Genomic DNA, 11,413 nt, shown 5'->3' with positions numbered 1-11,413 from the left:
TGTGTGTGTGTGTGTGTGTGTGTGTGTGTGTGTGTGTGTGTGTGTGTGTGTGTCCCGGGGGTGCACACATACATAGATAGACATGCCAACACTTATCACTCCTCATGAAGAGCGGAGCATCAACATGCAGGGTGATGGGTCACTTATTCATTGACATCAGGTCTTAAACCCTAATTTCACCCCAYACCACATTCTCCTCTTTCTTGTGTAATCTAAATTTATATTTATTTTTCAGGTTTTTTTTAATTTAAGAACCTGTAGCTCCAAACACCTTCTAAATATTAACAACTAATAAACTCACTGCAGTCGAGATGACACTCATGATGTCTAATCAACATCATAATTTCATCAACAAAATGTTGATATCTTTTTTTCTTTTGAACTTTTCAAAAAATGCTTTTTGCCCGTGTTCATGTGTGTGTCAGTCTGCGTTTGTGTGCAATCAGAGGAGAGGCAGATGAAGAGGCGTCAGACATATTAACTGACAGATGGAGGTTGATCCAACTCATTTATTACCCCAGAGGAGAATGCCACAGTGAGATTGGGCTTCATTAATTTCAGATTTAGTTTTCATTTCAAGCTGTTGTGCCCTGAGATAAATAAAATGGTGCATTATGTTTTTGCCAAGATATTTCTTTTTTGTTTTCCTCCAATAGAAGGAGTGAAAAGAAGGGAGGCATAAGTTCCATGTGGCTGGGGTAGTATATAAATACAGGCTCGCCTAGAGGAAAATAACACCTCAACGGTTGATGAGGTGAAATGGGATGACTGTAATTTCTCAGCTCAGCTTTAAAGGCTCCCACACAGATGGCTCATTTATCCCTGGGAGTCCTCGGGCACACATTGAAGGGAAACTTTTTCTCCAGTTATTCTAACATAGCATGTACTCTCCTTGCAATTTAACTCATCTCTTTCCGTCTTTCTTTGTCTCCACTCTCCTTGCAGCTTATTCTCCCGAGGAGCTGACCGAGCACCCTGTGGAGGAAGCAGAAACAGGAGAGCGACCCTCGGCACCTCAGGACGACCTTCTCGCCAAGGAGGGGTTTGTGGCGCAAAGCGTCGAGACTGCCAAGGAGCAGTCATGTGACCAGGAATCAGCTGACGCCACTGAGCTCTCAGGACAAGAGATGGACAGCGAGTCACACGTGAGCGAGTCCAGTGATCGTCTCTCAGACTTCGAGAGCCCCTGTAGGAAAGCCGAGGCCACGGCATCTCAGAGTTCAGACGCCAAGACACCGCCCATATGCTCGGACACCTTAGAGCAAATGAAGGCTATCTACTCCAGTTTCCTGACCAGCCCTTTGTGGTCGCCGCTGAACTTGAATTCCACACCACTACAGGTGCAGTCCTCGGCCTCAGCGGAGAAGCAAACACGCAGCAACAGCACTAGCAGCAGCAGTAGCTGCAGCAGCGGCAGTTATGACTGGCATCAGTCCGCAGTGGCAAAGACACTGCAGCAGCATCCTCCTCAGWGTCGTCACCCTGCTCCGTCTGAGCCCAGCCTCTTCAGCACGGTCCAACTCCACAGGCAAAACCCTAAGCTGTTTGGCTCCATCTTCACTGGCGCCAGTAAATTCCGTTGTAAGGGATGTAGTGCTGCTTACGACACCCTGGTGGAACTGACAGTCCACATGAATGATACTGGCCACTACCGTGATGACAACCAGGACAAGACGGGCAGTGGTTCTAAGCGCTGGTCTAAACCACGTAAGCGGTCCCTGATGGAAATGGAGGGGAAAGAGGAYGCCCAGAAAGTTTTGAAGTGCATGTACTGTGGCCACTCCTTTGAATCCCTTCAAGATCTCAGTGTCCACATGATTAAAACCAAACACTACCAAAAAGTGCCTCTGAAGGAGCCCATGGCCCCCGTGGCAGCCAAAATCATGTCCTCTAAGAAAAGGGGGCTTGTGGGTTTGGACCTCACATCTGCACAACGCTCCAGAGAAGGAACCCCCAAAGCAAAAGTAGAACTGAAYGAACCCTCGCAGAAACCTTCCTCCAGTCTCTACAGCACCCCCAATAACCGATACAGCCACCAGAATGGTGCTAGCTACACTTGGCAGTTTGAGTCCAACAAGCTCCAGATCCTCAAGTGTATGGAGTGTGGTAGTTCCTATAATACACTCCAGGAGTTAAGAACCCACATGATGGTGACRGGACACTTCCTGAGGGTGACCAGCGCTGTAGGTAAAAAAATCAAAACACTTCCTGAGGCCACCTCACCTAATCCAGGAAGGGTCACYACACCTACTGACCAGAGAGTCCAGTCTGTTCCACTTGCACCCTCCAACTTTTCTCCTTCCCCTCTTCAAACCACAACGCCCCCCGCCACCTCCCCTCCTCTAAAAGAAATCAAGAAAGAAGAGGTTGAGGAGGAGTGCACCCGGCAAGAGACTGTTGAAAATAAAAAAGAAGTCACAGCAACAGTTGGTAAGGAGGAGGATGTTGAGAGGGAAGAAAAATATGACATTTCAAAGTATAATTATCTTACAGAGGAGGACCTGAAAGAGAGTCCTAAAGGGGGGCTAGATATCCTCAAATCACTGGAAAATACTGTGACATCAGCTATCAACAAGGCACAGAGTGGGAATCCAAGCTGGGGGGGCTACCCCAGTATTCATGCAGCCTACCAGTTCCCAAGTGCTCTCAAGCTCCAACAGGGCAGCATGGATAAAAATTCACAGATGAAATTCTTGTTCAATGGAGGGGATGGAGYGTTGTCCTCCTATGCTAAAAATCAACCTCTCATTTCCCCACCACTAAATCAGTCCTCCCCMTTTCCCACTAATAATTTTCAAGCAATGGAAGATTTGGTGAAAAAAGTAACAGAGAAAGTAGCAAAAGTGGAGCAAAAGGTTAAGCAGCTGTCTCCAAAGAGGGAGAACCAACTGTCCCCATGTAGTAGTGACACTGGAGAATCGCACAGGCAAAGAGAGGCCGACTCACCTCAGGAGTGGAGGGAAGTTACTCCAGCCAATAGTGACAAGGGAAGCCATAGTGAAAGGGCGTCCCCAGCAACAGAACCCAAGAGAGACACAGCAGTCAGCTCTCCTCTTGCCTCTACACTGAGGTGCAGCACTGCCATTATCACTGGTCATACGCCTCCCGAGCAGCCCTTTGTCAACCCACTAAGTGCTCTTCAGTCAGTAATGAACATTCATTTGGGGAAAGCAGCCAAACCCTCTTTGCCAAATCAAGACCCCCTTAGCCTGCTTTCTAGGCTCAGCCAAAGCATGACCGAAAAGGCTGCTGTGGCTGCCTCTCCATTACAAACCAAAAAGCCAGAGAGTGTAGTTGATAATAGTTTTTGCCAGTTCAGTGATGACCAGCCTATTGACCTCACAAAAAGCAAAAATGAAAAAGGAGGCTCTTTGGGCTCAGCCCCGCTGACACCCTCATCCACAGCCTCCTCAATTTCCCCTATCTCTCTGGTGACTCCTGCAAAGCTGACAGTGGTCTCTCCCTATACATCCAGCAGCCCTCTACATGAAAATGCGTTGTCTGATATATCAGATATGCTTCGAAACCTGACGCAATCCCACCCTGTAACAAAGCCTCCTTCGCGACCCCGGGTTGCAGAAAAAACGGAAGTTGTAGGATCTACAGTCGAGGAGGAGGATGCATCCTTGCATGGGCACAAACGCAAAGGCCGCCACTCCAACTGGAACCCACAGCACCTTCTTCTTTTGCAAGCCCAGTTTGCCTCTAGCCTCAGGCAGACATCAGAGGGGAAGTATATCATTAATGATCTGAGCCCACAGGAAAGAATGCACATATCTCGTTTCACCGGTCTCTCCATGACCACCATCAGCCACTGGTTGGCCAATGTCAAGTACCAGCTACGAAGAACAGGCAGAACTAAGTTCCTCAAGAACCTAGACTCTGGTCAGCCTAGTTTCTTCTGTAGTGATTGTGCCTCACAGATCCGAACCCCATCAGCTTACGTGTGCCACCTGGAAGCTCACCTGGGTTTCAGAATAAGAGACTTGGCCAAGATGACCCCCAAACAGACTGGCAGAGACACAAACACTCTCACTGAGAAACTAGTGCCCCTGGAGTCTTTCCTTTCTCCACAATCCCCAGATGACTGCAGCAGTAATGGGACAGTGTACCGCTGCCAGCTCTGCGTCCGTAAGTTTGCCACTAAGCACGCCATCAAGCTTCACCTCAGCAAGAGCCATGGGAAGTCTCCAGAGGACCATCTGCTATACGTGTGTGAATTAGAGAAAAAATAAAATACTCAGCAGTAGGCATACTGGAAAACATGTAGAATGACTGTTGCTCACAACAGAATCTTTAACGTGTGGTAATATACCACGAACTACTGTTACAAAATGTCAGCACAAGGTGTTTACATCTGTTAGGCCTAAAAACATTTCTGATTTTTCTGTATTTCAAAAGACGATATTTCACACAGAAATATACTGTAACTCAAAAAAAATTCAGCTTCCTCTGTCTGTGTTCATTTTCAAAATGTTAGACAACAACAGTGTATTTTTTGGCTAGAAGGTCAGCATTAACTTGAAATTTATTGAATTTATTGTATTTATTTTAAATTTTGAAAGTTTGGATTTATTTTGCTGGTAGACTGCATGTTTTACTGTTGCATCTGTACAGTCCTGTCTTGTCAAGATTAGAAAACGCCCTTTCGAACAAGTCATCTTTCAACACTTAAAAGCAGCCAAATTCCTGAGAGAGCCCTTAAAAGAATCTGCCAAACAGCAGAAGTTCATTATGATGGTTTTTTTTATTATTGTTTATCATATTTCTTGCTGATTGTAAAATCTGCCTTATTCATTATCATTGAATAGGGGGCACTTAAAATCCAGGTCTGTGTAAAAATGTACATATATTGTGTAAGCTTACAATTTGCTGTTTAAATTATGCATAATGTTATATTTCCTAATTTAAGAGGACTATGACTATCCACTGGTGCAGAGCCTTTGAAGAAGATTAAAAAGGACACTGTTTTGCACAATAGTTTTATAAATGTTATTTGATATAAAAAAAAACACACAATACAGATATGTTGATGCCTTGTGCTTCTATCATTAAATTGAATTAACTGCAGCAAAAAATATATTGTCGTCTTTCATGTTTAGCAATTAAATGTGCTTGTACTTTAAAAGTTATTTTTGAATCAGCTATTTCGAAGTGGGTATATCAGAACGGGAACAGACACCTGGTCACTGCAATATCATGTATTTTATGATAAATTTTACCTCCTAGCAGTGTTGTCCCACAATGTTATGACCAAGCACTTTCAGACTGGCTGACAGTTTTCCACTGAGCTACATCTGCAGAAACACCAAGCAAAGCTCAAAAACATCAATAGTCCAGTCATTTTGAAGCGATGCTTTTAATAGTAAGCATCATCAGACATGACTTCAGTCAAATATAACAGAGTATGGAGAAAGTAGCACAAGTTTTTATCCAAAAAAGTTATTTTCAGGCTTTTAAAGGGGCAATTTTATGTGTTTTCTCAGACATACATTTAAATACTATATCAAAATGAAGTATCTATGTCACCTTTAGTTGTTATTAAATGCTGTTTTTATGTTCAAATAGAAAATAAACTTATCTTCTCATCACTTCCTATTCTTAAYGCCTTGAAATTGGCCTCTGTCTCTTTAAAAACCACCTTCCGCTTCTGTCYCACCCATTTTGGTGCGGGGGGTCGCGCACACGCTATGATGCAGTTTACTTGGCATCTGAAAATACATTTCCTCAAAGGTATTTTGAATCTGAAAAGAGCTTCACTGTGTGAGAAGTAGCCTAGTGTTAGGAGCTCAGCAGACAGTTTCACTTTCAGTTTCACCTATTGTTTGCTGTGTTACTGTCGAGAGCCAGCAGGAGTCATGAGAGSGGGGGCTATGWGGAAGCTCATCTTAAAGACACGTCCCAGAGGCATTTCTGGTCCCCACCTGTCATTTTGCTCCTCTGCATAGCTGCCCAAAAATGCTGCAGGATTTCTCATACATGCATGAATGAGTCAAAGCAAGGCTTTGGACAAGTTTTTATGAGAGYATAACATTATAACATGATRTAAAACTCAAAAAAGTTTATTTTACATGATRTTGCCCCTTTAAAACAACACTTTTTCAAAAACACAWGAGAAATAGACTTTATGACTGATAAGGTACAAACTATTAGAACGTAACTTCAAAGTGGTTTGGACTATCCCTTTAACACTCACAAAGCCACAAGTTTTCAAATGTTCTTAGCTCTCCCTGTGACGTCGTGGTGTAGGCTGGGTGAAGGGTGGGGTGTTCTGGAAGTACAAGTGGTGCCACTGCCTGCAAGGCGTCTGGCAGGTGGTGTGCGCTGCATGTAAACCACCAGATGTTTCTGAAACGAGCCACTGGAGGAGGAAAAGGAGGCAGGCGGGCTCCAACAGCAGGCAGAGTGGGCTGATTACCACTGGGGCTTGGAAGCCATCAGGAGCCCTGGGCACAGACAGCAGATCTGGCACACACCTGGATGCCAAGACTGTCCCTTGGAAAAAATAAAGTGGATCCTATATATGCGTGCTGAGACAAGCTGACAGTGGTGCAGAATGCACTGACAGGTGCTATTCCCTCAATGCAAGCTTTTGGGTCTAACGATATTACTGGCAGGTGTTGACGCTATCAGAGTAGTCACAATTCAGGCTCAGTGCCATGTAACGAGGGGTTTTTAAAATGTTTTTCAGTATGCATATTGAAGATCATCACACACCTCTAGTCTTTAAATCTGCAGCCATCCACCTCTGTCCTGTTAGAAGACGCCTGGGGACACCGTGTTCTTTCTGTTTGATCTTCCCAGGCTTTGCTTGTCATGATTGACTGACCGAGTGACTCGRGGGCCGGGGCGAAGTTATCTGGTTCCTATGGTGACGGCCATTTGCCCACCCTCTAACCCTGCTCGCTCACTCACCAGAGGACAGCTCGAGTGCAGCACACCCATTTACTCTCTTAAATCTCATCATCTCGCTTCAGTTCCTCCCACCCGGGAACAGATTAATTAACACACACACACTGTGTCCTGACCCCGTCTTCTCACACAAACTCATTACCGCCTCAGACTCGCTCCCGGCCCTCCGACGTTTAGGATACATTGGTGAAACGTTGTGGGAGAACCCGGTGATGACTCACATCTGACAAGCAGAATAAAGCCTTAACAAAGGATGCTAATTGAAAGATGGGATTCAAGCCGGTAGCCATTGATAATGCAAATGAAAAAGGCTGAGCAGCTTTATTGAATATCAGTGCTCACAGAGTCCTTGTAGATAGAAAATTATCCTTTGGACTTGATCAATTTTTTTCAGCAGTCTATGTGTTGATAATGCTTTAGGCTCAGTGATGGACTTGGAGTGAGGATAGTTTGAGGCATTAATGAGATAGTTGACACTTTAGGGGTTAATGAGGGGCTGGAGGGAGAGGGCTAAATGATTGGACTTCTGCTTGAATGAGCATTATGGTGGCTGCTGGAGAGCCATGTAGAAGCTGCAAATCTCCTGYAGCTAATTATTTAGCTTGAAAAACACAAACCTCCTTTCAGTTGTATTTTCCAGGGATAATAAAGAGGATATTAGATTTGTTACCCATTGTTTTTTTTTGTCTTGACTATCCTTGAGGGGTTGGGTAGTTATAAAYGTCGATTCGCCTCAATGCTCCTAAAACAAAGTCGGCAGTGAAAGGGGATGAAAAGAGGYGGACAGGACAGGGATAGGATAGGAGGACAATGAGTCTCCACTCTTCCATTCCACACATCTCCCATCAGCTCTTGTCATCCCTCTAATGAATATCAGTTAAATTGCTCTGTGGATCTGAGGAGTTTGGATGTCAATGTGATTTGTGTGACTGTGGCGGATGGAGGGGCCCAGACTAATGAAAGGCGAGCCTAGCCTGACAGAGTGATGAGCATCAAGCCCATCAGACCAATCGCAGACGAGCGGATGACAGTGCCGACAGGAAAGACAACGCAGGAGGAGAGACGATCTCTTTAGGAAAACAAAATGGCTGCCAAAATATAGCGGAGCATTTCTGAAGAGAACTCTGACATGTTTCCTTTCTGTCTTGGTGCATTTGTGTGAGCTGTTACACACAAATGTGTTTTTCTAAATTTTAATTTAAATTTGGTCAAATTTACAAAAACCATTCTTCAACTTTTAATGTGAGATATGTTGTTAAGATATCAACAGGTTGAGAAAATAAAATGACTTAAAGCTATTAAACAGAAACAATACATTATGTTGTTAAATTGCAAGTCTGGCTTGCCATGATTTTTACAAAAAGGAGGCTTTTGTRCTTCTTTAAATTATGACATGCATTAAAGATAGTAAAGCAGTTTTWAACTCACATCTGCTGACAGCAGTGCAGATGTTGTGGACAAAGCCAAGTTGGTTTCACTTCAATTCTTTATATTTTCTTTGAGCCTAAAGAAAAAAACCACACATTTATGCAAGTGTAAAAAATCATCAAAGTTTTGGAAGTGTAAAACGTAAGAAAGGACACCAAGAGAAAGACAGTACAATTTTGGGGGCTCTGATCCCTCTCTGGGTGCMTGATTTCATGCTGCTGTGTTGCAGTGCTCCACGCTGCCTGAGCTAGCTGTCAGAGGTATTTTGGTGTTATATCTGACAGATTTGCTAAAGACACTTGTCTCAGGGCAGTACTCTATATATCGTTAGTTTAATGCACAATGACATGACCAATTATGGCGAGCTCCATGCTCAAATAGCATGTCAAAACCTGTGTATCAATCCATTAGATCCTGTCTCCCATCACATTAAGTGGTACCTTTAGCTATCTGTTCGGCGCGTAAAGAAAAATGCTGACGGAATGGAAAATGTGCCAGTGCTGTTTACAGAACTGATGTCTTTTGGAAAAGGAGCCCTCCTCTCTCTCTTTCTCTCTCTCTCTCTCTGTCTCTCTCTCTCTCTCTCTTGCTACTTCTTTGTCTTTCCATCTCTCTTTCACTCACTTGCACAAGCAAGCCACGGAGCGCAAAAAAAAGGCATAAACAATATATCTAGATAATGGGCTGCATTGTTTACTTAGCTCAGAAAATGTATTTGTGCAAAACTCTAAAATGCATTTAGGAGGAATCATTCACTCTGTGTAAAGCCTTGTTGACACCGGGGCGCTTTCAAAAGCAGAAGAAGTGTCATAACAACATCATACATCATTGCATCAATTGGAATAAGAGGATGAGTATTACTTGTAACAAACCAGTGGATTCTTCCAGTTGTTGCTGTGCATCCGCCAGTGTTTCTGCATCAACCTGCTTAGTCGGCCAGGACAGTAGGTGGGAGGAGGTTTGTGATTTAGTGCAGTTGGTCCTAATGACCTCTCTGTCCTTGTGACAGGGACACACAGCCTCGGGGCTCTGGCACAGAGGATGAGCCATAGGACCGCCTGGCACCTCGCCTGGCACCACGCGTGGCAACACGTCCACAGTCTGCCACCCTTCTGATGGATTGGCCTGTCTCCTGTGCCACCTTCATAAAATCACTTTTTGATTTGTTGTCATGTTTTTTTCTTCTTTTTTTCCCTTCAACTTGGGTTTTTCATGGGTAAGAATACCCTCTGGTCAGGTATTGCAAAAGTGATTAAATTAACCTTCAATAAATCAGCATAATAGAGCATTACCTGCGAGTGTGCGTGCCTGCTCGCCTGATGATATGAAAGTGTGTGATTAGGAGGTCAACATCAAATGTCCATCTGCAACTTCTGCATGAAACACAGTTGCCCCGTGGCTGAAACTGCTCTTTCCAATGTGCCATTTCACAGGAAACACATCAATAAGGCGCGATTACAAGGCTGACAAAATTAATCTCGTCTGTCATTTCACAGAGCTCAGGTTTGAGTGCTATGATCAAGTTCAATTAGTTGGAAGCTACTGGAGGATTTCAGGTTGAATTAAAATTTATTTGGAGTCCATCTTGTTTGGCTAAGTTGTGTTTTCATCAAGGAGCATTTGTTACCAAAGACAAATTACTTACAGAAAGCATGTATGGAATGTATGGAAAGTGGTTTGCCACCAACACTATGGTGGAGATGGTGCACTGCTGACCTCAACTCGGGACGTTGTGGGTCGGTGGGCGAAATACTTTGAAGACCTCCTCAATCCTACTGATACATCTTCCCATGAGGAAGCAGAGTCTGAGGACCCTGGGTCGGACTCTCCAATCTCTGGTGCCGAGGTCACTGAGGTGGTTAAAAAGCTCCTCGGTGGCAGGGCCCCGGGGRTGGATGAGATTCATGAAGAGTTCCTTAAGGCTCTGGGTGTTGTGGGGTTGACGTGACTCTACAATATTGCGTGGACATCGGGGGCAGTTCCACTGGATTGGCAGACCGGGGTGATGGTCCCTCTATTTAAAAAGGGGGACCACAGAGTGTGTTCCAACCATAGGGGGATCACACTTCTGAGCCTCCCTGGTAAGGTCTATTTGGGGGTTCTGGAGAGGAGGGTCCGTCGGATAGTCGAATCTCAGATTCAGGAAGAGCAGTGTGGTTTTTGTCTTGGTCGTGGAACGGTGGACCAGCTCTACACCCTCAGCAGGTTCCTGAGGGGTGCATGGGAGTTCGCCCAACCAGTCTACATGTGTTTTGTGGACTTGGAGAAGGCATTCGACCGTGTCCCGCGGGGACTCCTGTGGGGGGTACTCCGGGAGTATGGGGTACCAGGCCCATTGATACAGGCTGTTAGGTCCCTGTATGACCACACTTGGTCCGCATTGCCGGTAGTAAGTCGGACTTGTTTCTGGTGAGAGTTGGACTCCGCCAAGGCTGCCCTTTGTCACTGATTCTGTTAATGACTTTTATGGACAGAATTTCTATGTGCAGCCGAGGTGTTGAGGGGATCTGTTTTGGTGGCCTTARGATCGCATCTCTGCTTTTTGCAGATGATGTGGTCCTATTGGCTTCATCAGATCCTGATCTCCAGCTCTCACTGGAGAGGTTCGCAGCCAAGTGTGAAGCGGCCAGGATGAGGATCAGTGCCTCCAAATCTGAGACCATGGTCTTGAGCCGGAAACCGGTAGCATGCCACCTCCGGGTCGGGGAGGAGGTCCTGCCCCAAGTGGAGGAGTTTAAGTATCTTGGGGTCTTGTCCACGAAGGAGGAAAGAATGGAGGGGGAGATCGACAGGTGGATTGGTGCTTCATCTGCAGTGATGCAGGCGCTGTACCGGTCTGTCATGGTGAAGCGAGAGCTGAGCCAGAAGGCAAAGCTCTTGGTTTACCGGTCGGTCTACGTTGCTACCCTCGTCTATGGTCACGAGCTTTGGGTAGTGACCGAAAGAACGAGATCACGGATACAAGCGGCTGAAATGAGTTTCTTTCGCAACGTGTCTGGGCTCTCCCTTAGAGGTAGAGTGAGAAGCTCGGTCATCCGGGAGGGACTCAGAGTAGAGCCGCTGCTCCTCCACG

The 11,413-nt window shown here is 45.3% G+C and overlaps 1 protein-coding gene across 1 annotated transcript in view; it reads left to right on the top strand.

Annotated features, from left to right (window-relative positions):
- The window catches only part of tshz3a (teashirt zinc finger homeobox 3a), a 17,474-nt gene extending 12,379 nt beyond the window's left edge, over window positions 1–5,095 (top strand). Inside the window, exon 2 of the mRNA XM_014016559.1 lies at window positions 946–5,095. Within this exon, the coding sequence (XP_013872013.1) occupies window positions 946–4,235 (3,290 nt within the window). The 3' untranslated portion in view covers window positions 4,236–5,095. The remainder of the gene's footprint in view (window positions 1–945) is intronic.
- The last annotated feature ends 6,318 nt before the right edge of the window (window positions 5,096–11,413 follow it).

Source organism: Austrofundulus limnaeus, unplaced genomic scaffold (genome assembly GCF_001266775.1).
Source record: "Austrofundulus limnaeus strain Quisiro unplaced genomic scaffold, Austrofundulus_limnaeus-1.0 Scaffold147, whole genome shotgun sequence".
NCBI classification, from domain to species: domain Eukaryota; kingdom Metazoa; phylum Chordata; class Actinopteri; order Cyprinodontiformes; family Rivulidae; genus Austrofundulus; species Austrofundulus limnaeus.
The sequence above is the reverse complement of the archived record's forward strand: the minus strand, read 5'-3'. Positions and strand labels throughout refer to the sequence as shown.